The sequence below is a fragment of the Semicossyphus pulcher genome, unplaced genomic scaffold, assembly GCF_022749685.1.
Source record: "Semicossyphus pulcher isolate SPU_LCO1_2020_fin unplaced genomic scaffold, fSemPul1.0.p SCAF_7, whole genome shotgun sequence".
NCBI lineage: Eukaryota > Metazoa > Chordata > Actinopteri > Labriformes > Labridae > Semicossyphus > Semicossyphus pulcher.
Window position 1 is genome coordinate 9931370 of NW_027211748.1, and position 27260 is coordinate 9958629.

At 44.2% G+C, this 27260-nt stretch overlaps 1 protein-coding gene across 1 annotated transcript; it reads right to left on the reverse strand.

The window, feature by feature from the left end:
- Positions 1-701: 701 nt before the first annotated feature.
- On the reverse strand, positions 702-20016 carry nyap2b (neuronal tyrosine-phosphorylated phosphoinositide-3-kinase adaptor 2b). Its single transcript, XM_069683935.1, has 7 exons — positions 19384-20016; positions 16733-16934; positions 12472-12788; positions 7924-8982; positions 3971-5218; positions 3729-3832; positions 702-3020 (listed from the first exon to the last, which is right to left on the reverse strand). The coding sequence occupies exons 2-7, from the start codon at positions 16909-16911 to the stop codon at positions 2730-2732; spliced, it is 3198 nt and encodes a 1065-aa protein (XP_069540036.1). The 5' UTR covers positions 16912-16934; positions 19384-20016; the 3' UTR covers positions 702-2729.
- Positions 20017-27260: the final 7244 nt, after the last annotated feature.

Consider the following 27260-nt stretch of genomic DNA (forward strand, 5'->3'; position numbering starts at 1 on the left):
TAAATGATTTGTTAACCAACTTAATCCATACATTTTATGGTTTATGGTTATAGATAAATTATATTTGGTGACAAAAAAGCTGTTTTTTAAATTCATACAGTTACCTTTATTTGAGGAACTATTTTGCTGTTCCTGTATCCCTTTTTTCTGTCATCATTTTCAAGGATGTGTAATTTCTACTTTTGAGAATGTTTGGTTGTTGATCATCTTGCTGCTGTATCTCCTCCTCCTTAATTAAATGTTTAAAAAAGTTTTAAAGCTCCTGTGAGGAGTTTTTCGCTGACATGAAACAGACTGAAATTAATTCTGATGTCTCTTTATGAGCTACGAAAGCAAACCAGACCATCAGCGACAAGATCGATTATTTCCGTATGGTTATTCTTAGTCCTTGTTTACATTTTCTAGGGCAAAAAATGTAAAGTGAGTGATACATATGACTGTTAAAGAAAGCAGGATGAGATTTTTTGTTAAAAAACACCACTTAAGCATGTACAGGACAAAATCAGCAAAGAGAGAAGAGGTACGGCTTTGTCCACAGGGGGCGCCAAAATCAACACAAACCAAAAGTTCCTCTCGGGAGCTTTAGCAATACAAGTTATTCAGAGTTCAGTAGAACAGTTGGAAAAATAACCCCTCCTACAAAAATCCCAAGATAGAGGAAACGGAATAATTTCCACAGGATCCAGTTTTCCATAGCGGGTTTCAAGTTCATATTTATTTATTTCTCTCAACAGAACCCAAGTGACAATCAGAATACAGTACTTTTTTTCCTCAAACAAGTTTTTTCCTTTTTCTTTTTTATTACGCAAAACAAGAGAACACTCAGTGCAATAAGACAGAGGACTCTGACAGTGCGGTGCTCTCTCTACCTTTTCACAGTGCACGTTTATACACACAAAGAGATTGTACATCATCATTATTACATTTCCAACCTTTACCCTTCCATGATCATGGATAGAGCAAAGTGAATGTCTTAAAACAATCATTTTTAAAGATTCAACTTGCATACAGTGTAGCTTGGCACACACAAACACGCAGCTCTCTCCCTCGCACACACAAACGGGTACGACACAGAGGGATCTCTGTGGCGTCGTTTCTCGCCAGAGAAGGGGTACTGCACTTGCATTCCACTCTGAGGGTTGGCTCGCTGGTCCGACCCAAACTATTTTGGCAATGTCAACATTGCATTTTAATGTGCTCAAGAGAACCAATCTAGATGATGTGAGTAGGAGGTTGAGGTAGAGGGAGAGAGCAGGGGGAGAGGGACATGTATGTAATCAGCCTGATTGAATGTAATGATATATGATGGGTAGTGCATTTTTTGTTTTTTTTTACAAAGCCTCAAAGATTTGTAGGCCCTTGTGCAACCCCTGTCTGCTTGACCGGGTAGAGCTGTTGCCATGTTATAGGTCCTTTGATCTGTAAAACGGTTGCCAGCCAATTAAATTGTGAATATTGTCCGAGACAACCAATCATAGATGACTGCATGTCGCACACAGCCAGCCTCCTGAGGCTTTTACCTCCCCGCCAATAAATTAAAACTTACATGGCACAGCTACCTTTTTAACATTTTCAAAAATATATATATAAGCATAATCTTGAAAGTTAATTCTTAAGCAAGTGCATATGGCTATTATAATCTGCAGGTAAATTAAGAAATGTTCTAAAAGCTCAGGTGTTGATTGTACGGGCTGGTCGTTGGCATCAAGTATTTACACTGTGTCGTGGTGCTCGCAGTGTGCATGGCAGAGTAAGGGCGCTGGTCCTTCGCCAGCTATTGCCACAAACCCCATTTCAAATAGCCAACCGTCCAAAGTGCAACCACACCCTTATCTCGCTTTAACAGGCTTTGGCTGGTTTTGGAAATGATACTGTTTAATAATGTATGTTCTAATTTACTACCTCCCCAACCCACCCTCATAGTGTATCTTAGATTACAGCAGAAACATTTCACACTTTCTCCGTCCTCTGCAACATGCCAGCCAACAGGTTTCCCCATAGAAAACGATTCAACCGCTTCAAAAAGGCTTTGACGTCATGACTACTCAGCTTCTTACTGTAATATACAAACTGAAGCACACAAAGTTTCCTGTTTCTGTTCTAGGACCAACTGTTGTACATTGTAGAACATACTGGACCAGGCATGGAGGGCGCTGGAATCTAAAGCACGTTGACGTTAACTCCTCAACTTACATTACGACAGTGAAAATGTAAAGTATATATAGACAGAATTGAATAGTCCATTCATTTTAGTGCTTTCGGCACGAGAAAAAAAAGAGTTGGGCATAAGAAAATTATGCTACTACAGTACAAGTATTGATAGAGTATGCTTTGAAATGTAAAAGAAAAATAACAAAAACAAACATTAGATTGCATCTACATCTACTATACATCATTTAAGCTGCTTTTTAATCCCCATCTCATTTAGAAAATATCTATTCATCAAATATCTATTCTACTAATTATATTACAAGAATCCAATCACAGGAAATAGAAAAATATCAAATATCACCAGTGATGATAAGAAAACATGACAACCTGAACGAGCAGAAATATTGCTATGGTAACCACCATTGTCCATTGACATCAGCGAGGATCATCTCCTCGGTGCTCTTACTGGCTGTCCTGACCGCCCTGGTGTCACAGGGTGGAATCGGCACAACCCAGAGGAAAGAGGGAGGGGGTATCAGGGCGTTGTGTGGCAGGGAGGTGTAAGTGTGTCGTTACAGTCAGATGGCCGTGTCCCAGAACACAGTCTTCTGTGTAGGGTAAGGGGGAGGACGGATCTTTTTGGCCCCGTTGCTTTTCCCCCAGCCCGGGAGGACCGACGCGTTCTCCTGCTTGCACTGACTCCGCTCCTGGTGCCTCTCCTCGTTCCTGTCCGGAGGCGGGGGAGGCCTCTCCAGAGATCTCTGCAGGTGAGGATGTTGTCTGGAGCGGATCTCCATGCAGAGGGTGCGCTTCCTCTCGATCTGTTCTAGCATGGTGGTGTCTCCGCAGATCCATGGCATCTGGGGCATCTGAGGGGCACAGTCCATGCATTAAGTGGAGCAAATACAGCTTCATTTCAAATTACTCAATTTAACTTTTATGTATTTATCTAAAACATTATGTTTTGAATTATGACTAAATAAGCATAGTTAAGAGAAGCATATTTTGGCCCCATCAATTATGGTTATAACTGATGTTTTTTAAGAAGACTAACAGGCTTAGAGGTATAATAAGTAGGATTTTCCCAGAAAAATAAAATATAGACTTTTACAAATATAAATAAATATAAATCATCACTTATGGGCCTCTATACATGTGTGCAGATCCTTGTGAGACCCTTCCCTCTGCATCCATTCTGTTGTTTTGCTTTGCACAGATGTTTTCAGGAGGGGCGCTGTTGTGGTTCCCTGAGCCAATCACAGCGTATAGGTGAGTGAAGGAGTGGTTCAAATTAGCAACTGGGCCTCATTCAGACCGGCAAACATGGCAAAAGAGCGGGTAGGACAAGCTAAACGAGCTAACAAGCTAAACGACGGTTAGCATGCTAGCGCAAAGCTAACCGTGATGCTGTCGGTGTGAGCTAGGCGGGGTGGGCGTGTACTCGCACGAGAGAGTGAGAATGAGCTTCTGGTGATGAAGAGCCCAGGAGGAGGGGCCCAGTTTGAATGTGTTGTTGAAAAGTCCTACTTATTATACCTTTAACATATCACTTAAGTAAAACAAGCTACTCAGCATACCTGACTTTGTTGTGTCTCTGCTGCTCTCCTTTGTGGAGTTCCCAGTGGGGAGGGGTTAGCAGGCATAGATGGTGAGCGGGCATACTTCGGTGCTGCTTTCACATCTAAAAAGGGAGGGGGAAAAAATCACATATTTCATAGTTTATATTTCAAATGATTCAGCTCAATGCTTTAGGTCACATATACAAAAGTTATTGTCAAACAAGACCCTGTTATGAGTTTGGGATCTTCACCATCCTTACCATTTCCTGTTCCCGCGGTCATTGGTGGACTACCAGACGATCTCCCATGCTTAGTAGGCGTGGTTGTGGATGAATGCTGCCCTGACGCTGTGCTGCCGTTCCTCTCTTGTGCTTTTGATTGGTCCACGCTGTAATTCGCTCTGTTATCTCGCCTGGGCGTGCCATCCGATCTGTATCCACGCTCTTTACCATCACTCCTGTACTCCACTGCAGAGGGACTCTTTGTGCTCTTTACATCATACTGATGCTGCTCCGAGCCGTTCAGACTCCGGTCCTTGCTGTCCCGTCTCACTTCCAGTCCGGTTCTGCTCAGGTCTTTGCTGTCCTGCCTGGGTAGGGGAGGAGGAGGATGATCTCCTCCGTTGTGACAGCTCCGATCTCTCCCATCATGCTTTGACTCGGAGCTTACTCTGTCCTTGCTGTTGCTGCTTCTGGATGTTTCCTGTCGCGGGAGGATCTCAGGCGGCTGGTCTATTCTACCTTCATGCCTATGTTCCAGGTCATTCCTTAGTCTCTCTTTGCTATCCTGTCGGGGTAACAAATCAGGACGGTGATCTTTGCTATCATGCCTATATTCTACTCCAGTTCTAGCTCTGTCTTTGCTCTCTTGTCGAGGTAAAAGCTCAGGGGGCCTGTCTCTGCTTTCATGCTTTGAGTCCACACCGTTCCTGACTCTCTCTTTGCTATCCTGTCGAGGTAAGAGCTCGGGCGGCTGATCCAGCAGTCTCTCTCGGCTTTCCTGTCTACAGTCTACACCGTTTCTCGCCCTTTCCTTGCTGTCTTGTCTCGGTAACAGCTCAGGCGGCTGATCTAGCAGTCTCTCTCTTTCTTTGCTGTCCTGTCTCAGCAAAGACTCCATTCCATGTCCCCCGCTCCGATCTTTGCTGTCTCTCCTCGGCATGAGGTCACCATTGCTGACCCCCCTGTCCTTAGAGTCTCTTCTTATCAACGGGATGGGCTCGACGCTGCTGCAGCCCTGGTCCCTGCTGTCCCTGCGAACAGGCGGCGCATCTACACTGCTACAAGTACGGTCTTTGCTGTTGCGTCTGTGAGAAGGTGGCTCCACATTGCTGCTGCCGCCTCTTTCTTTGTCCTTATCTTTGTCCCTGTCTTTGTCTTTCTCTTTGTCTCTGCGGTGAGACTCCTTACTGTGGCGGTCCTTAGAGTCTCGCTTTGACTCCTTGCTGTGGCCGTGGCGCTCTTTGCCTTCACGCTTGGACTCGCTGTGAGACTTGCTTTTGGACTCAGCTGTAAAAGAACGAGAGAAAAATATTGTAATATAATGTTGTTGATAATGAATCATAAGCATAGGCTATGACTGTATATTTATTGCAACACTTTTTTATCCAAAATGCTAAATATTCAAAATATGCTAAACTGGGTGAAATAAAAAACAATACAATGTGTTTCTGCTTGATGATTCTGCAGTACCATCATATGTCCTCTAGGTGTCACTCACTGCTCACTGAGAAAACTACAGCAGGCAACTGCAGTCAGATGAGTCAATATGTGGGCTGGCAGTTATTAGAATTGTCTTCATGGTGGTGAATAATAATTATAATCACAGGCTGTTTTACATTTTCTTCGATCAATCAGTTCAACTTTCAAACTTAACATAACTGTCTGCTTCAACTCTTCTTAAGCATCCATGCTGTGTGCAGAGCAAATGCTAATAGGGGAACTGTATGTATGTCACCGATTGAATGCTCAATATAGACGTTATACACTAATAAAAAGTGTATGTGCATGACTGATTTCCATGTAAGCTGTGCCTCTATATGGTTCCTATATGGGCTTTAAACGTACAGGACCATACACAATCATCCCTGGTTATGCCCATCCCATGTCATGTCATGCGTCATACATGGCTTTCTACTGTGTGCATGCATATGTGTGTGTGTGTGTGTGTGTGTGTATGGGAGGGAGTGTGGCGATTAACCAGCTGGTAAGTGGGTCAGACTAGCTGTTGCTGCCTTCATCGCCTCAGAATGGCAGAGGGGAAAAAATTAACCTTCAATCACAGTGTTAGGTTGGTGTAATTTTTTTTTTACACTGTGTGTGCTTGTAGGCAGTCACAGAGCAAAAACACACAACCTGTCAGTCCTGCAGCTGCATGTGGTGTGTGTACACAGGTGTTAGATATCCCCTGATGTATAGAAAGCATATGCAAACTGTTTACAAGCCATATGTGGCGAGATAACCAAATGCTGGCATCAGTGAAACATCACTGGGATTTCCTGGCACCTGAACGTGCCCTTTGACAATTTAACCATCACTTAATGCAATAACCAGTTATTCTACATATATGTGCAGGGCAGTGCATATATAATTTGCAGGGTTTAACAGCAGCTGTGCACTAGTTTGCAAATGCATACACCAACTGAAAAAAATCATGTTTCAGTTTAAGTCAAAATAGCAAGAAATCATAAATTGTCTCCGCTTCCACTTTCCCCCCGTCTGCACAGCCGACACAGCTTCCTGATTGGCTCAATCATGAGTAGAGTATGTGCTGATTGGACAAAAAAAGAGAATCAGAAATCCTCTGATCAGGTGTAGATTTGAGTTCAGAGCCGCAGCTTTCCCCCCCCCATCACGAGCTCATTTGCTCCGCTCTACACCGGCGTGCCCTGAGCTGTGATTGGCTGCATTACCCATGGGGAGGGAAGCTGCAAATAAGAAACAGGGATTTCTGCTCCTTCCACTGTTGCTATGTTGTAGTTGCTAAGAGCGCGGAGTAAAGGATGAATTTGTGGACTCTTCTTAAGTCTTGTTTAATTCATGGTTTCTATACAGATGTGCTCTGGAGCATTTAATGAAGAATTTCAGCTACATTTTAAAACATTGTACAGTTCAGTTTTAAAGAGGTAGAAGCGTCAGTGTCGTACGTCAACTAAAGGGTCAAACCTCACTCTGAATGATTAAATGCTCAATATTAATATATTAGGGATACATAAACTATATAAACCTTAATGCATTTATAAAACACCCTTTTGCTTATTTAGTTTGGTCTGATTCCTGCAGCCATCTTTTATTCATATGCATACATTAGATTGTAAAATATTGAAGTTCGCATAGCTATTTTATTTAAAAAAATAATGGTTGCATTATGCATGAGGCTTGAGAGTTGATTTGTGTCAGACTGTTAATGCTGGCGGCACCAGATGAAGCCGTACGATAATGTGAGCATACGTCGCTTTATGCATTTTGTATGCTTGAAATCAACGTGTGCACTTATCATTGTGACCAAATTCTGCTTTCCTTCACAGCTGCATTTATTTTGGCGGAGTGCTGCGCGGCTATCTGTGTTTACACATGATGTTTACATATTTAAAAAGTAATGCTGCCTGATGGCCTAATGCCATGAGTAGGTTTGAGGGGCCTGCTGTCCGCTTTAGTCTCTAATCCCTCCAGATTAAATCATACGATCTCTATCAGACTTGGCTCGCTAGGTTTAGATTAAACAAATGGAAGGTCTCGGAAAGCGGCGCAAACACCATACATGGGAGTGTAAAAAGTGATGCATTCTGTGCACGGAGCCTCCTAATTTAGAAGGTTTGAAAGGCAGGTAAAGCAAAAAAAAAAGAGTTGTTTCTCGCTGTCACTGAAGATGAAGGATTTGTGTTTGATCCAGAATGAATCCAGCCGAAGCATCCAGACAGTGACCTCGTGCACGTTGTCTGTAGACAGGATGCAACTGCTGCTCTGATGTTTGTTATTCTTAGACTCTGCAGCTCCTCTCGATTGTTAATAGAGTTGCTTTCTTGTAATTCTACTGACTAAATCCGTCTATTTTACCAAATTAAGATATGAACATGCAGATTTTTAAGAGGATTATAAGCTGTCTGCTCTCTTCAGAATTCAGAAAGAGCATACAAATATATAAAAATGACCTCATGTGCCCTTTGCTTCACCATGCACCAAAATGATGAGACGAATGTGTGAAAATGACTCACTCTCTCCCGGCTCTTTAGACTTTCTGCCACTGGAATTCTTCTTCAACATGTTCCTGCCAGTAGTAAACAGGTTGGTTAGTTCGTCCAGTGGGCTGGTGGGTGTCCTTGAACGCCCCGTTGACACATTCTGCATAGAGCCATGGAGTCGACCCACGCCGTCTTGAGGTGGCGAGCCTTTGCCGTGAGGGGTGGCAGAGGCGCTCCGAGGCAGACCACCGGGGAACGGCATCGGAGCATCAAAGGGAGGTGTACGCATGAGACTGAGAGGGGTGAGACAGCGGCCCATGCTGACCGGCGAGGGGCAAGCAGAGTGGCTGCGCTGATAGGAGGAAGAGGAGGAGGATTTGTAGAGCGTACAGGGCAGAGGGGGCGCAGAGGAGCGGCCGGATACAGTCAGGGTCGGGGTGGCAGTGAGCTCCCTGCGGATGTGTGCAGAGGAGGGAGGCTCGGTGGAGGATGTGGGGGATTTGCTGTAGGATTGGTTCTCCAGCATGGGCAGTTTGGCTACATCTAGTGGGGTGAGCGGAGACTCGTCTGAGTTAGGCGAGCACTGCGCCGGCGCCGGTGGGAACACCAGCAGCGGGGGCCGATGGGTGAGTAAATTGGGAAAAGGTGCCGGAATGTCACAGAGGGGAATGTTACGAGGCGTGGAGCAGCGGCTGAGAGGTTCAGGGTCGTAGGGTGCCGGGGTGGGACATGCAGAGCGACACCCCACGGGGTCAGTGCGATACTCCATATCATCCAGAGCTGGGTACTTCATCTCCTCATACACAGACTCTCCCGGCTCCTCGTCCTCGCTCTTCAGGGGTTCTCGAGCTCCGACGTCGATCCCGCCCATCTCTATGTAGACGGGTTCGTCCTCGCAGTCGTCTGTAGGGCTCTCGTCACTCTGCGGGGGCGAGGGGTTGCGTTCGCAGGGCGAGGTGACGTGATGGAGGGCTTTGCCGCCTCCGTGGGTCTTGATGTAGGACTCGTCGAAGGAAACGCTCAGTTGTGTGTTGGGGTTTCTCTTGGGCTTTGGGGGCGGCACCCTCCTGCAGTCCTCACTGCATCCTTGAGCTGTTAAAGGACAGAGAGAAAGAAAGTCCATTGGAGATTGCATATTTACAAGCACTACATAATATGTATGAACTATATTATTTGTGCTCTGATGAGCTCTTTTGTTGACCATGATTTCGTGTCTTGCTGGCTGATATTTTTTGTGGTCTGAGACAAAATAAAGTCGTCCTAATTCTCTTCTGTTGTTGACCTCTTGCTGTTATACACAACACAATGTTAAATTGGACCAACTTCTATTTCTGTTAATCATTTATCATTCATATAAAGCCCGCCGCAGTGTGATGGGTCAGATTTAGGTCACCGTGTATAGTTGTGAGCAATATCTTGAGTCAGATATGTGGGAATAGTTGAGGCATATGCATGTTTCTAGGTCACATATACGGCAGTGGTGTAGTATGCGAGTATGGTTTCTAGGTCACACACGCTGTGGTGCTTCTTTCTGATAGTGGTGACGTAGCATTGCAGTGTGAATCTCTTTAGATGTGGTGCAGTGAGGCTATGCTACTACGCTCACGTTTGCGTAGATCGCGCGCGCTCCAGTGCGGTCCTAACGCCAGTTTACTCACAGTGAAAGTGCTCTATACTACCGAGCTGCACACGGCGTATTTCTAGGTCACACTCGGAGATGTTTGGATAGGAGCGTCCCTTTCTCTCGCTGAGGGAGGGTAAGTGAAGTTAAGAGCCGGACCATGTCTGAAATCTTCAAACTGCAGATTTTACACCTTTAATAATTCAGATGCCAGATGGCCCAGACACACGCATGCTTCCCGTAACTGTATGACTCACCACCGTCGCTGCACGCACGCATACCCACACTGCACATGCCCACACATTCATAGAGGAAAATTAGGACAGCCATGTACACATTTATTACCACTCGGTCTCACAACTTAGGAGTCAATCTTCCCAGAAAAAGGGGGTCTAATTGTATCTGTCTATCTGTTGCATCTCGGGTGTATATAAAGAGATTAAAGCCTTTATTTAGATTGAGAAAATAATTAAAGAAAAAGCTGCAAATTCATAAAAAAGTCAGTGAAATAAAATAACATTTCCTAAAGTTTTGCAACTGACCTGAGGTTGAAACTGACCTTTTGTTTTCACAATATCTCCTCATTACCACTAATTAATAAAGTGTTAATAGAAGATCTGGTTCAAACCAGATGTGGTCCATGCATGTGTTTAATTGGACTGATGATGCTCATTCTTCTCTCTGCCTTTCTTTGTGTGAGTATGTGCGTACAGTAATGTGCACACTGGGGTCTAAATGTGCCTTTTTTCAACAATCACCAAATGCATTATTACACCAACAGGTTTGCATGGTGGATCCTGAGATCTGTTTCAGCACTGATGATGAATCCATCCCTCCAAACGTGTCTTACTCCTTCTCCACCGCTCCCCCTCCCCCTGTAGCGGATGTGTTTACCCGCAACCCCCCTCCCCCTCCCTCTCCTCCTGGGGAAAACGAATCTAGGTCAATCGCTCCTCCTGAATGAATTCTACTCTAACAAGCTCCTCCCCTTCCCGCTACAGCGCCAGCTACAGAGCACGCAACCCTCCCCTCAGCCAGGGACACCCCCACACTCCCGCTCCGATTGGCTCGGAAGCCTCAGACTTCAGCATCTCTGGAGCCCCATTGGCTCGAGCCGCTCAGTGACTCTGTGATTGGCTGGGCTGCAGGGGGTCTTGTTTCTGTGGGATGGTTGCCGTGGTGCCCAGGAAGATCTGTGTGCACATAGAGAGATCCCCACCAATCTGCGGCGGGCTGGGCGACTCCCTAAACATCACGTTGGCAACGCAGCATCCTGACTGAAATGGAGTCAAAGCTTCCTGACACCTGTGAATCTTTTTGCTCTCATAGCAACCTGCCTTATATTCTAAATGCCGGTTTGATTTTTAAATGCTCTTCAGCTAATCGTTGGGCTCTGCACATGTACTGCAGCACATAAAAGTGTTTAGATTTGCTGCAGTGAATGTATCTGTGTCTTGTAGCTCAATTAATTCCTGTCCTATGCATTAGAGCTTTTCTTACACTGAGTGGATGTTCTGAAATGATGCCCTCTTTTTTCATCTATTGCCAAAGAGGCATATTGTGTTTGTTTATTTTGCTTCAGAAAAACTGCTGCAGGGTGCTTCTCGTGGATCTTCATCAAGCCATCTTTCAATTTTTGCCTCCCCAGTTTTAACCGGAAGAAAAGTCTTTAGCCTTTATTGTAAACTTGGCTTAAAGACATATTAAAGTATGTCATTTTAAAGAGCAGCTCCAGTCATGTTTTAAGACATATGAAATGCTCTGCTTGAAAAATAATAAATTGTGTCTGATATGTTTTTTCTGCAAAATACATTTAATTACCTTGTAAAAATCCTCTGCATATTCCCCGCCCACTATGCACATTTCCGGCCACCCCCTCCGTGTCTTGTTGAAACTTAGCTAGCTTGAAATGTAGTAATTAGTAGAATTAACGTTAACATTAGTAGTTAGTAGTGAGTTTGCACAAATGACGATGACGGTTACAGCTGGCTCGCGCATCGCCGAAGTGGTTGCCATAGGTTGCACATAATGATATGCATAGCATCACCCCGTCCATTAACGGGATTGGCTCCTTAGGTTTGTGACGTCTCAAACCTGCCAATCTGAAAACGTGTTGTTCAGCCTGTCCTTGGTACACTGCAGTTTAAAAGCAGACAGGCCCAGCCACGGAGATGACTGCTGATGTTGTCCCTGATATGTCTTGTAGCACATGAGAAACACCACATGGAGATGTTTACAGGGTTAAACACTGGATTTTCACTGGAGGTGTAAGTAGGTTACAGAACTGTCGAGACTTGTCTGCCTTCTATATTTGCACTGAGAACAGCTTTAACAACTGACTTTGTGAGCCATCATCTTCAGAAGCCTGCACAGTGCTCTGATTCATCTACCTGGGTTAGGGTGAGATGAGAGCTTTGAAACAGCACAAACCATGTAGCAGGCAGTCACATGTCCTTGTATGATACTTTACCTCCTGGCTTAACATGTTAGTATAGTATTATGAATCTTTTACTATTGGATTTACCTGTGGGAAAAACCCTAATTTAACCTCCTCCAAGCTTTTTACACAGGTTTTAGCATCAGCTAATTTTCTAACCTATGCTCTTTTTTATCCTGGAGTATAATTATTTGGTCCACTGTCTTGTTTTTTTCCTCACTCAGCAGGCAAACCATGTCCTTTCTCTTCCCTGTAGTGCAGCAAAAATCTTATTTTACTCTTTTAAATAGTTTATTGATCTGCAGTTTGTCAGGTGCAAAGAAAATATTTTACCGATAACTTAACCCCATTTAGCAATAGATCTTTACTTTTCCATCTGTTTGCCTGTATGGTGCTCAGTGTGCAGTATGCAGTGAATAGCTAGATGTCATGTCATTGTAGGAGAAGCAGAGTTGAGGAGGTCACTGCAGAGAGCAGCTATATATAGCGCAGCAGTTTGGTGCGAAGTGCCACCGCCACTCACCGTCACATCTCTCCCCTCGGCAGGTAGACATGGGACTGTGGTCCACCGCCTCAGACGACATGCTCAGCTTAGTGGCCGGGTCCCTCCTGGGCTTGGGTGGGGGCTGTTTCCTAGAGGTCGGGCTTCCCACCTCCTCCTCTCCTCCGCCCCCAGTGTTCCCACCGCCGACAGAGTGGAGGGACTGGGAGCGTACGGAGAAGCCCTGCCCACAGGCGAGGGCATGCGGGTGGGGCATGGGCATGCGTTCCTGGGGGTCCGGCATGGTAATGGAGCCCATGCGTAAGTGCTTGCCTTCGGTTGCAATGTCCTCCCCAGTCCTAAAAGAAGGAAGAAAGGAGAGGTCAGATGTGGGGTCAAGGAAACAGGTATTTCTTTGACAAAAAGAATGAAAATCCAAAATGTATGATTAGTTTGCACACGAGGACAAGTTGTTCCTGTCAGGAAACAGACAACGCCAACACAGCATGTCTCTGTTTGTGTGTGCATATTTGTGTGTGCGTGTTCAAGCGGCTCAAACGATGAGAGCGAAAGTTAACAATCACTCCCATGTTAGCGCCGCTGAAAACTGGAACCTCTTTCAGGGCAAAGCATTGATTTGAGTTTAACCCTGGATATGACCGATGCCGCTCACACAGCCGCCTGGTAATGACACCACGGACGCCCCCCCCGCCTGTACACAATCAATCCCTATAAATGGATGATTGGCCTGAATGGAGCGTTAATGATGTCTGAGTGTTGTTTGGTAATGGGGGGGAAAGGAGGGCTTGTCTGTTATACACACAAAACACACACTCCACACATACACACACACACACACAAACAGGATGTACATGAGCTTAATTTCTGCAGTTTATTTGCATTTATTTACTCTCATATCAAAAAGTCACAATTAAGTTTAGAGATTTGAATACAAAAATAAATGACATGCACCAGGATGAATCTACATGTGCAGCTACAAAAACATCTCTTATGTTCGCGTGTGTGCACGTACAGTAGGTGTTTGTGTGTGTTTGTGCGTGTGGCCCGTCAGTGTGCGACTCTGCTGACTCTGACTCCCTCCAGGCCGGCTGCTGAACAGAAGGTGCTTGGTGGGGTGGGTTAATTGGTCAGGGGCTTAGCTTTGCCTAGCAACAGGGTACCCATAGAAACCAGACACAGAACCAGCTGCTGCCGCACAACAATAATAAAGCGCACGTGCACTTCATACGCGCATCATAACCACAACACATTATGTTTAAAGAGGACAGGGGTGTTAAGAGACAAAAGGTGCCTGCAGCAACCTGTAGAGCCGCACGGTTATTTTAAAGAAAGCTTGGAAACAATAACATTTTTTGTTGATATAAATGCATATTCTGTGTAAAGATATTAATCTAATCATCCATGTTTGGGCTAAGATGTTTCTATAGGAAATATTCATCCATGCATTCAGCCACAGGTGTGAGCAGCACAGTATTTACAGTCTCTCTCTCTTGTATGTTTTGGGTGTGCATCTGCAATTGTGTGCAAGCCCGCCCATATATATGAGTTGTTGGTGTGTATGTGTGTGTGTGTGTGTGTGTGTGTGAGGGAGGGTCGGTGTGACTGGAGTAGTGGTGACTGGATTATTTATAGTATATTTGCCCAGTGATTGGCTAGAGGACAGACCACAGGTGCACTTGGACCAGTTGGAGCCGACTTGTCGCCGGGCAGTTCTGGTCCTCTCACTGTGACACCGTGCGACAGGAAAAAACAACAACAAAGAAAAAAAAAGCTGAAACACTGAAGGAGATATTGAAGGAAAAAAAAAAGAAGTGTCCATCTGTGAAAGCAGGCATGTGTGCACGAGGGTTAAGAGAGAGAGAGAAGCAGCCGTTTCTGATTTGCAAACATATTTGAATATAAGAAAATGCGAGTCTGTGTTATCTCTGCGTGTGTGTGTGTGTGTGAGTTGTGTCTGTCTGTTTACATATATTTGCATGTTTAAGTAAATGTGTGGCCATCTGTCTGAGTGTTTGCGTGCGTATGACTGCGAGTGACTTCTCCTGATGAAACAAAATAAAAGAAACCCAGAGCGAGAGAGAGCAGCAGGCAGGAAGGCCCGCCTCACTCAAACCTAACGTGCTGATCTGATTGGCCTATGGCTGTTCCAGCTGTCACCAGGCAGAACACATCTCCTGCAACTGAGCTCACACTTAATCTCTCACTAACAGGTTTTTTTTTTTCTTCCTTTCCCCTCACTCTTAAACACATTTGCTCTAACAAGCCCCTTTCACCCCTAACACAATCACACAAGCCATTTGTTCTCTCCTACCCTCCTCACACACTAATATATTGGATTTTCCTGTGGTGCGTGTCCATGCGCGCACATGTACACAAGCAGGCATGTACGCGGTTGTGCACACGCAAATGTAAGCATGCACACATGAATCCTCACACTCTCTCACTCTCAGTCAGTTACTGTAAAAATGGGTCGTCTCACTGACCTACTTAAAGGCCTCATGAAAAATCCAGTTATTTTTTAGACTCTTCCTCCAGTGACTGTGTATTAATATTTTAGCTTTAGCAACAGCTGAAAGACAGACGGATGATGGCAGGACAGTCGCTGCCCCTTTCCTCAGGCATGGCCATGTCCCATTCACCAAATTACTGAACAGGACTGAATCAGACTGCTAACAACGAGGGCAGCCGGGATGATTGCTGGCAAGTGATAAAAGAGAGTGGGAGAAACATAGGAGAGATTTATTAGACTTTAACTTCGCCGTCTCTCTGATGTCTGAGGTAAAAAGTTTAATTCCAAGTCACTTTGATAATGCGACAAGCAAACTGTACAGCACAATCTGTACACAGATTCACTATGGCAGCGATGAAGCAGCTCTTTTTGGTCCCATGACCCTTTGACAGAGATGTGAGAGGGTTTAGAAGAACCACATCTGCTCACATATAAAATGCTCAACCAACAAAACCACATCGATGTAATCATGTGATGCAAAGCTCAAACTCCCACCAGCTGCTTAAATACTTTGTGATGTGTGAGACAGACACGACCGATTTTTAGACTCGATGACATCATCGGACCGCATTCACCATAAGCCTGTGAGTGCTTACTGACGTTTGTTGAGAAGCTGAAAACAAGTGTTTCTCCACTACTTTTTGGGGCTCTATTTGATTAATGCATTGATGCATTTGATTTATGTCCTCTCTAATTTTACTATAAACCTTTACCATAAAAATAAAAGCATGATTGTATTTTAAAATTGAATATTTTTGAAACAATTATGTATTTCAAAAATAAAAAACACACCAAAGCAGATCTATTCCTTAGGTTCATTGGTCTCCGAGGAAAGCTTAAACCATTAAGCAATAAAAGATATATAAGACATAAAATCAATTCAAAAATATGTTGACTGAGTGTTTTCTTCGCTTCATACTCTGAAGTCCAGCTCTGAGCTTTTAGGGGACAACAGAGTGACACAGATGTCCATGTCGGCGCCCAAACACATTTCAAACCCCTCTTCAATGTCCCGCTACCATCCCGAATACTCTGTGACTCAGTGCTCGCTATCCTACCCCACAACACAAGCACGCCGCAACCACGTGCCGGTCACGTTTTGAGAGCGTGCTTCTTATTCGCTCAAGTTTCGGGATGCCCCACTGTGGTGTTGCTGCGCACAGTGGCACTGCTTTAACTGCTGGCTCATCACAACATCTGAAACAGGGTGCAGAGGATCGTGTGACGGACTCAATTTGAAACAAGGCCCTAATCAGTGTTAAAACAACTTCCTGTCAATTATACAACTTTTATCAACTGGATTTTTTCTTTAAAACAGCAGTATAGTTAGATAAATGTAAAACACAACAGTATAACAAGAAGTCTGTTAACATTCCCACCTCGCGTCCTAGCACACTTTCTGTCACAGCCCGCCCCGTCCCTTCTTCATTTTGAACGCTCTCCATCTTAAAAATGGAGCAGCGACGACCTCAATCCAAGGACAAGTCCCAAATAAGTCTAAAAGTGAAAAATTAATTATCCTGTCTAGATCATGGGGTGCTCTAGTCCACACTGGCAACCCCAAAAATATGGCAACCTGCCATTGCCACAGGGACCCTATAGCCACTTGTCCCAATTCTTCCTTCATTTACAGAGCAGAAACCCATCGGTGGGCTGTCGTCAGACTTGTGAGTCCACTTGATAAAACCATGTGTACACTGATGCAGAAAATTAATGTATGTTTCTTATAGGATACCTATATTAAAAAAACGTATGCGTTTGTTTTCTTCCTACCTCCTTATGGCTTCCTCCTGTTTTCTCTTCTTGTCGTTTTTCTCCTGCAGGAATGCTCTATTTCTCTCATTCCTGGCGTGGTCCAGGTTCTGAGCAACCAGGCCGTTGTAGGCTCTCAGCCCATTCTCCTCAACATACTGGAAAAAACGGAGAGTTTCCTCCTCTTGGGAGCTCATCATTCTTCAAGTGTTTCCACAGCATTCTGATGAAGACACATTGAAGATGTTAATAATAACTGTTAAAAATACACACACAAAATACTACTAGTAATATGAACTACGAGGGCACAGTGTATTATGTGGATACAAAACAAGCATGTCAGTATTCAGTCTCTCAACCTTCATTCTCAAGGTCAGCCTTGGTGAGATGAGTACGAGCGAGAAAGGAAGCAAGATTGCATCAGCAACACAATAATGTCATACAGTTGTGTTTGTGTGATGTTGCTATTGTTCGTTTGTGACTGTTGAGTTCATGGCCTGTGTAAGATTCAAAGAATTGCATCATGCCTGTGTCCACAGAGAAAGCATCTTCTCTCGAGGGTTGCAACATCTTTATCCTTCCTTGTGCACACATACAAACACAAACACACGCACAAAAGCTCACACACACATGTAAATACCAACAGTTATGGGACTCTCTGTCTAGCGACAGCAGCTCATAACCCTCAGTGTTTTGTTGTTGGCTGCGGCTCAGCAGCGGCTGCTCATTTTCTCAGTTGTGTTCGCACATTTTCTGGCTGAAATTATCGGCTCTAACCAAGCGAGTGTCTGAATGAAACAGGGACAAAAAAAAAAGCTTTCATCTTCTGCGGTTGTAATATGAGCCGGGCTCAGATGTGAAAATATAGAACTCCTGGGACCGGCCACGAAGATTAAATGAGCTAATCTTACTAGACTGATGTGTGGTTTTGCATATGCGGGTATCAGCATCTATCTTGTGTTTAAGAGCTAAAAATAACCTCCTCTTGAGTCGTTCCTTGCTGCCTTTTGATTCTGTAAAAAAGACGATTACTGACAGCAGCGCTGCCATGAGAAAGAGTGTGGATGCTTGTGTGAGGAAAAGCCTCTTCAAAGAACGTCAACGTTGGTGCAATTATATGATTCACTCCTTATGGATGACACTCTTTTAAAATAGCATTGTTCGCAGCCACTTAAGAGCCAAACTCAGCATGGAGCAGCTAACGATGCCATTCAGTGTGCATGCAGATACGGTCTGCATTTGCCTGGAAGCATGTGCAGCCGCATGCATCTTATTAAGTACCATGTGGAGCAGCTAAACGTGAATTTGGAGAGTCCGGTGGTGGAAGAGAAGAAGACAGTGCACGCTTTTATGTAGGTCAATGTTTTCAGATCAGCCTAAGACTCATGCTTGTTTACGTGTGAGAGAAGCACTGAGTGTGAGTGTGCGTGGGGAGGGGGAGGGGGCTTGTGATAACTGTATGTATGTTTGTGTGTGTATGTGTGTGTGGCAAGGGCAGCGAATTGGTTAGAGGGGGGGTCGGGGTGAGCGGCTTGCCAGATGGAGATTCCAGGGCCAACTGAGAGACCGGCCATTGTCTGGCCATCCTCAGCATCAGTCTAACTGTTGTCTGTCTATCAATAAGTCCAGCACGGGGCATGGGTCACTGGATTTATCTGCTCGCTCCAATCCCTACAACGTGCTCGCAGTATTCCTAAGCATAGGTTTTTTTTGGCACAAGCGCAGGACTGATAAGAGCCAACAGAAACGCCATCTTGGAGTAGAGTTCAAACTAGGGCACAGAATCCCGGTGTCTCGTGGTGTGGAGATTTTTGTCCGCCGATTATCAGGTCTTATCGCTGATGCACAGGCGTAGTAAGAGATCGGAAGCTTGCACAAAGACGAGGTTTCTGACGAGGTGCACCGGTTAGATGTGTTAAGGGTGCAGCAGTAGGAAGGCACAGTTCAAACAGTGTTTGAGCTGAATTAAGCCTGCCTGCCTAATCCCTGTAAGCCTGCAGCAGCACTCTGCACTGGAGTCAGCTTGTTTATCACACTGTTTTTACCAACCAAGCCTCTCTCATTGGATTGTCCTCTCGTAACTCATCGATGGAAAATGCTATTCTTATTTGTTAATCTCTATAAAACCAATTTTTTTTCCCCAACAAAGCTTTATTTCCCCTCCGTTCTTACTCTTCCCCCTTCACTTGATGCATTTTCTCTTTCTCTCCCACCTCATCTCTCCTCCCTCCGTTTGCCCCAGTTCACATGGCTTGCAACAGTTGGAACACAGATGTGCACTTTGCTTTAAAAGTAAATGAAAGTGGCACACTGTTTCTGTTTCCAGGCAACCGTGTCACAGGAGAAGGGCAGCGTGGATATTCTGGGGACACAATGTCAAAAAGATTGCAAGGCCAATTGTCTGGTGACAACACGCGTGGGCGCTCGTGCATAAGAAGCACACATACGCACACACACACGGTCTGTGCAGTACAGTGGACCAAGTGAAGATTAACCTGTAAAGCAGGACACACACAGGTGCTACACTTGGCAGCTGTGCTTTGAGGATTAGTGTGTGCACATTGGTAGAGAAAAAAAGCAGCTTTGCATGCATTTTAATAGGTACAGGATGATCTTTGCATAAATCTTTTAGTTATCGTTGTATATAAGTAAGTGTTCTGATGGATACTTACAATGGGGCTGTGTCCCTGCTGGTTTGTGGACCAACGTGTCTTCTGTCTTCCCCTGATGAGTCCAGTGCACGCTAGTGAACTCTGACCTATGCTGGAGCACCAGTGCACTATTCCACTTAAATCCACATAGACTTCCATCCATTGTACGGTCCAACTGGTTAAACTCGCGAGAAGGAGTCCCTGTGACCCAGGACGAGGCTGGTGCTAGAGGGGAGCTGGGCCATTGGGTGCCCAGCCCAAGGCTCCCTCCCCTGGGCACAAAAGGGAGATGCGAGCCCTCCAGTCCAGGTGGTGTCAAACTCCAATCCAGGTGCCAGCTTCACTGCTCCACACATCTGCACATGCTAGAGACAGAAATAAGACGCAGCGCAGCGACAGACCGCACCCGCAACCGCAAGCATGACACAAACACACACTTACACACTCTTTCACATCAAACTCCCGTTGCAGTTGCAGATCAGGCACTCACAGTCCTTCTGCTGCGTCTTCCCGAGAATGTCTCTCCTTCGGCTTTAAGACGTCAGAATGCAGAAAATGTCTCACAGGTCAAAAGAATCGTCATCCACAGTGAAGGTTGAGGTTGAGGTAAAGCAGAGTTGTGCCTTTCCAGTTATGGAATTCCCTGCCGGCTCGCTCTTGTCCTGCTCGTCCAGAAAGGTCTGTACAGTCGCTCTGTGCTTAAGCAGATGACACCGGGCATCCCAGCTATAGATCACAACAAGAAGAACACGCCCACTGCCTACTGTAGCTACCTTCCACTACAGCGTCATCATCTCTGCCTCACTTTCCTTGCCGGCTGTGTGCTTTTCAACTCATTTTCATAGGCGCTCATACCCCTGCCTCTTTCTCTGAGGATTCGTTTTATGTTTTTGTCTCGTCTGCCTTCGCTCTGCAGCTGCACTATAACCGGAGCCTGGATGTGTTTTTCTGCTTTCAGCACCACGGAGAGCGCTCTCTGTCAGAGGGTGAGAGGGGGGTTGAGTGGGTGGGCACACTCAGAGGGGGCCAAGTGGAAAGAGAAGGGGAGGGAGGGGGGGAGCTGAGTGGGAGGAGTCACCGGGTTGCCAGGGTGTGACCTCATTAGACACAACCTCCTCTTCCCCCGGCAACTACTGCGCTCCCTCTCCCCGGTGCCCCCCAACCCTCCCCTCCTCCTCCTCCTCCCTCCCCCTCTCTCTTACAGCTCGTAAACAAGACCACGACACAAAAACACTTGCAGTGGATCCACCGTGTTGCTCTCATGTGCATTCATTACATGTACAGTAGCCAAAACAAAGCAGGAAACAAAACAATGCATGAAGGCAAAATACACAAAGAGGGAAAACAATACTTTGCACACACGCTGACATGCTGACGCCACATTAAAATATGTTTGCATAAACATACAAAGCATGCGACTTAGAAGAGAGTGTTTTTCCCCGTTGCCACAAAGAGGAGCAGGATGAAAGCAGGGGCAGAGTTGAGCCTGAGTTGTGTGTTTGTCAGGGGGCTACTGCAGCTTCTGCTCGACTGTCTGGGGAGCGAATATTGGTTTCAGTAGCGGTGTCGGTTGTTTATGTCGAGGGAGCGCCTGGTATATGGTGCAAAAGCAGGGGTAGAGGGGGGGTGAGCGGTGTCGGCGAGGGTGAAGGGGGCTTGGTTTTGCTCGGATGGATTAACACCGTCGACACAAAAGGATTAGGGAGCAGAGATCTGTTGTTTTCATCAACCCTTCCCTCCATTTCCCTTAACCCCCCCCCCGCCCTTCTCCCCCCCTCACTTTCCCCCCTCCCTCTCTCCCTGGTTCTGTCTCGCACTTTGTAGGGGGGTGGGGGTGCTGGAGTAGGAAGTCAGGGGGAACCAAATCAGTTTTCACAAACATGTAGTGATCAGTTTAGAGAGGAGAACGGTGTTGTTAAAAATAAAGCAAGGGGAGGGCGAGCCAAAAAGAGCAACGACGGACTCGTGAGGCGAGTGATGAACCACTGTGCTGGATTGCATATGATTATCAAAAGAGGCATCTGTTTTGGAAATATGACAGCAAAGGTCATAAGGATGCCTCTTCTGATAATCATATCCAAAACATAATACAATGAATGTTTTGGGGAGGGGGAAGGAAAGGTAAAACAGGGTGAAGATAAACATAGCTTCCCTGCACCCCACCCCTCTCATAACAGCACGCCACATGCCAGAAATAGCCGATTGCTATGATCTCACTGAGATAAAACGCTCCGTCAAAAAGGTAGTCACCCCCTTTTTCTGCCTATTGTGAGGGATGTGGTCGACTGCTTACGCACAAAGCAAGTCACTCTATCCAAACTAACTCAGCACACGCACCCATGCACATGCACATGTACACAAAGGCCCCGGCCTGACCTCGGCGCTCGGCCCGTGTGTGCAATCTCAAAGGAAGTATTTAGATCCCATCAGAGTTCAATGAACACAGACAGTGAGGGAATCTCAGGGGTGAATGGGTTAAACACACTTTTCCACCTATGTGCACAACAGTGCTTTGTTTTGTGAACAGTGGAGGACTCTCCCTCAGGGACAGAGTGGAGGGTGAAGTGAGATACAAAGCCTGTAACTTTTCAGTTCACACACGCTTACAGACACAAAGACGTGCATACAGAGAGAAGGGCACGCAAACTGCCTGAATGCATAATTAAAAGCAAGTTTCGCTGTATTCAAATTACTTTGCAGCTGAATTTTGATAATGACATTATCATTTGTGTGTTGCATATGTTTATCACAACTGATTTGAACTGATAGGTACTGCTCAATTTATGTGATAATATGGGCTGCAATAGGCCAATCAGTGGAGGGTGCTCACTCATGCTGATTTTGTGATTAGATATCTCCCTCATGCCAATAACATGAATTCATCCAATCAGTCTTTTAATAACTGGCAAGGTCACAAAACATGGACAGATCATGTATGTAGCGGAACACTGTGACGTTAATGACTGTATAAATACAGACCGATACGCCCCGTAGCAGACGCCTGGTACTCTGTTCAATCATGCATGTAATGACGCTGTATTGATCCACTGCTGTAACAGGCTAATGAAGAGTCTATAAAAACCATTTTACCAATCAATTAAATGCCGCTTAGGAAACAGTCATTATAAATAAAGCATGGACCCGGCTTTTATTAGGTGTGATTCTTCGCTTTCACGCATTGTAAATGTAAATGGTACGCTGTGAGGAGCGTCTGTACGGCTGAGTGGCACTTTTTCATCCTGTCCTCCCTGGGAGCGGCATGCAGGTGGGGATGAAGAAGGCACTAGCAGGACAAATAGTGAGATGGTGGCACTGAAGATGTCAGACTCTCATTAAAGATGCAGCACGGCTTACTTCCACCCCTCACATCTCCATCTGAGAGAAATGGAGCATAAGGTTCCTGCTTTGGCCAGCAATTTGCAGACATTTGACCACTCCGTGTTTCATATATGCATGCCGGTGCAGTATATATATGCAGCCCTTTTCTACTTAATGCACAGCATGTCCAATTTAGGAATCTCCGAATGCAATATGCTCCATCACTTTTTAAAATGTTCGACTTAATCAAGCCTCTCAACACTCATTTATCACCACTTCCTCCCTTCAGAGATGTCAAGCTGAGGCATGTCTCTAACGACCACCCTCCACACTTCCCGCTGTTTCCCCAAGACAGAGAGGTGAAAATGGGAGACTGAATAGCGTAATCTCTCAAACAGGCAGTTGAGGGCTCCAATCTTGGGGGTTTAACCCCCTGTAAACCTCTTAAATCCCCAGTTTAGAGGGCCAGAACTGATGGGCTAAAGCCCCCAGAGATTGTCTACTAACTACTGGACTCAGACACAGCATGAGGACACAGAATGAAGGATCCCCCGCTATGACCACTGAAGTCCTGGTCAAAGAATTGGATGGGATTAATTGGCATCCAAAGAGGCAGAGTGTTAATGACCATTATCATGGTGTTAAAGAAGGTCAGCATGGAGATACAGACAGGTTTCAGATTATGGTGTAAAACCTGACATTGTTCTTCAGGGAAAATAAACTGATGCTGTGTATAGGCCATGTTTTATGTGGAGACTGTAAGGATGCTAGGGGACACAGATGACCTTCTGCCAACAATGACCTCGAGACACAGCAGATTGTTTCAGTTCAAATTAAGGACTTAACTGTCTGTAGAGAAAAAGATAAAACTACCAAAAATTATGTGGCCATTGTTACCTTGAACCTTTCACTGTGTTGTTATTTGTATAGTAAACTTAGCCTGCTTAAATTAGCATTAGAACATCAGAGTGAGTGGTTCTGATAACTAAGGTTATTGGCGCCATCTGCTGTCCAATATTTAAAGTGCATATATGTTAGACCATAAAAAATGTTCTCTCCTATTTCATGGTTCTAAACAGCATAAAAGGCCTCACTAGAAGCATCAGCTTCAAGAGTATTTCCTGTCATTAAATATCCCTGTCTATAAAGAAAGCTGTTGGACTATTTAATTGTTGCTCATGAAATGTTTTCCATCTTCTACTACCACTTCAAAACTACTCTATCTGTCAATCATATGTCAAAGTCAATGGTGATTTGCAGTGTTGTGACCAAGTCATCTTTGCTCAAGTGCCAAGTAAATCTCAAGTCATTTGGTCCAAGTGTCAAGCAAGTCTCAAGTCATTTTTTCTTGGGCAAGTCAAGTCAAGTCACAGGTTATGTCACTTTTTTTCCACCCAAGATACAGCACTCTTACCTGTAGTATCCAGTCTTTAAAAAGAGAAAACAGAAGGTATTAGTAGCCATCTCATAATGATATTATTAGCCAATTTATATAACCTGTTCAAAAAGTATGACAGTGAATTGTATCTGTATTATCTCGGCACTGACGCAGCCATGATGATGGTCTGGTCTGAGACCGTATTGAGTAGTAACGAGTACGACTGACGAGGCTTCTCTTTGGGGAAAAAACATCAGGTAGCTGGGGGCTTTGATGTTGCGTGTTGCCATAGCGAGGACTTTGACTGACTGTCAGTCCTCCAATCATGACAATACCATAGCGGGGAGCTTTTTGCGTCGTCCAATCGTGATTCTCAGTTTGTGCTGCATACATACTTGATAGTTAGACAGAAACTTGACAACATTGAATTTTATCATTTTATATTTAACAGCTAACATTCAAACTTATGAACACATGCAAGTCATCCGAGTCATCATGCCTCAAGTCAAATCTCAAGTCATTAACTTGCAAGTCCAAGTCAAGTCTCAAGACATTTATTTTTTGTCAAGTCGCAAGTCATCAAAACAGTGACTCGAGTCGACTTGAATCCAAGTCACCAAGTCTCAACTTCAAATCTCTGGTGATTTGTGTTTCTCTGTGGTGCTATAATGAAGTTGTGTGATCAACAATGTCAATGTAGCATAGATACATAGCTGACTTGAAATGGGCCAATTGAAAACACACAAGAAACACAGTATCTTTGTAACGTGAACTTACTAGCTAATGCAAGCAAGGGTGAAATACAAATGATTGCACATACAAATCACCAAAAAATGTGTTGGTCTTTTAAGTAAAAAAGAGATTCTTATCATATATCACACCTAACACATTCCAAAACTCTGGAAAAGGGCCCCCTTTTTACTCAAGACAAAATACAAAACACTTTGCCTACTATGTTTCACAATCCCCATTGTACTTACAAGTCCACGGTGATGGTACAGGTCCATATATGAAGTTCAACGTGCAGCCTCAAGTGACACATCATGTTGACAGGAGCAGGGGATCAAACCACTAATACTGCAATCAATGAACACACCTTTGTTACTGGTTTAATTATTATCATATATTTTGTGTCCTAAGTCATCCTCATCCTCCTTACTAGCTAACGGTAGCTACATTTAGTAGTAATGTTTAAGGTTACTTTAACAAAGCTGTGAATCCATCAGAAAACTGTGCAAATCACCAAGAGATGAGGCAGAGCAGAAGCTGGGAGACTAGGAAGGGAAAACAGTCTGAAACTTTAAACTCATTAAATACAGTGCTCCATTTGATATTGGCAGTGTGGGAGCAAGCCATATCTAAAAAATATGCACTCTCATGTCAATCAAGAGACAGGCAAACAGTTAAAGACTGACACTCCCCTCATTCACAAAATAAAGAAATGCACAAACAAATACATAAAAAAATGTTTTAAGGAAATAATAAAAAAGTTACAGGGGGAATAAATAAAGCTGAAATAAATTAGTTACTTTTTAAAAATCATCTAAAAGCCAAAATACATTTTTTATTGAAAGTAAAAAAAAACCCAAAACAATAATAATAATAATTATATATCAATATATAAAAAATTATATACAAAGGTAAATAATATAAATAAAACATTAACATTAATTTATGTCACAATTTGCTTATCATTAATGCAAATATTTATTTTAAATCGTATTTTGGGTACATTTGTTTAAATATAAATCTATTTATGAAGTTGTTCTTCTTCATTTATTCCTTTTTGATTTTGGCAGATTTCCTCCTCTATAAACTCGGGCCTCTCGTTAACAAGTCAACACAGTATGGACTAGCCAGGGACCTCTGTTACTAGGAGACATTAAAAATGTTAGACAATTTATTACAGTCCAAAGCTATACTTTTAACGGTTAAACAGACCGTTAAAAGTATAAACGTTTTTCGGTAACGTAACGCCGCTCAACTTCCCTTAATCAAGGACGGTCATTGAGGTAAATTGGCAACACCTGTTGCGGTTAATAATTAGCCAGTGACGACAAACCAGGGCTAGCAAGCTAGCAACAGTGACCAGTTAGTGTGACGAGTGAGAGTCTTGGACATTTCCGAAATTACCAAAAGGGTTACATTTTAAAAACCGTGGTTCTCATGGCAGCATACCACATTATCTCAGAGTTGATATATAAAGTTAGCAGAAGTTACAAAGTGTTTGTTAGCTAACTTAGTCTTCCTACCTTTGCTCCGAGCAGTTCACGTCAGGTAACGCGCTACTGAATCTGATATAACGTAAGAGGCTAATGTCCTAGCTAGCGTTACTTTGAGACATTAGCTGGCCCTTCTCTCACTACCCTTAAACAAACTATTACAGTAGAAAAATTTATAAATGGGTAGCCACGACATTGCTGTGGCTCTCTTGATCTATATCTCACGATATATTTCTGCATTTTTAATCATGACTCTTATTGTGCTCCCAGCTGCTATAACATTGTTTAGTTCACCGGAAGTGGAATGGAAAGGTGCTCAAAGAGGAAATGTCTCCGGTCTTGCTGGAACATTTCATTGCAGAGCTGTAGAATCTGAATCAGAACTTAGATAGTGTTTTTGTTGGTTATTTCACCTAGTAAACCAGTCACAGCCCTTTCTAACCTGACCCTGTCTCCACATAATTTCTCTGGTGTGATGACAGGTCACTCACAGTGGAAGAGGTGAAAGCAGAGGGCTTACCGTTCATCCAGCAGCTGACTTAATTGTTAAGACAATAATGGTACAAAAGCCAAAATAGCTTACCAAAATAAAATGCTTATTTACATTTATTACAAAATTAATGTAAGTCACAAGTAAAATATCTTAACTTGACTTTGTCATACATGTACCTCATACCAGCCCCATAGCTTCAGGTCCTTCAGAGGCTGCCTGGATCTTAATATTTCTCCTGATTGTGTTACATGAAAGATGTTGAGGTTCTAATTAAAAACACATTTGCCTTTAAGGAATGGACGAAAATACAAGGGCACAGAGTTCTGCCTGCAACATCAGCACTTTTATGTGCTTAAACATCTGCTGAGGGCCCACTTCAGGTAAGTGGTGATTGCACCCATAGGAGGTACATCTACATGTGTTCACATAAGATATGCCTGTTGTTGTGTCAGACAAAGCTCAGGAGGCTTCATGTGCACCCAAATGT

Excerpts from the sequence above, each read along its gene's own strand:
- nyap2b (XM_069683935.1), bottom strand. The coding sequence starts at position 16,911 with ATGATGAGCTCCCAAGAGGAGGAAACTCTCCGTTTTTTCCAGTATGTT. Across the intron at positions 8,983-12,471 it reads CCGAGGGGAGAGATGTGACG|CTCAAGGATGCAGTGAGGAC; the intron begins GTGAGTGGCGGT and ends GTCCTTTAACAG. Across the intron at positions 3,833-3,970 it reads GACCGCGGGAACAGGAAATG|ATGTGAAAGCAGCACCGAAG; the intron begins GTAAGGATGGTG and ends CTCCCTTTTTAG.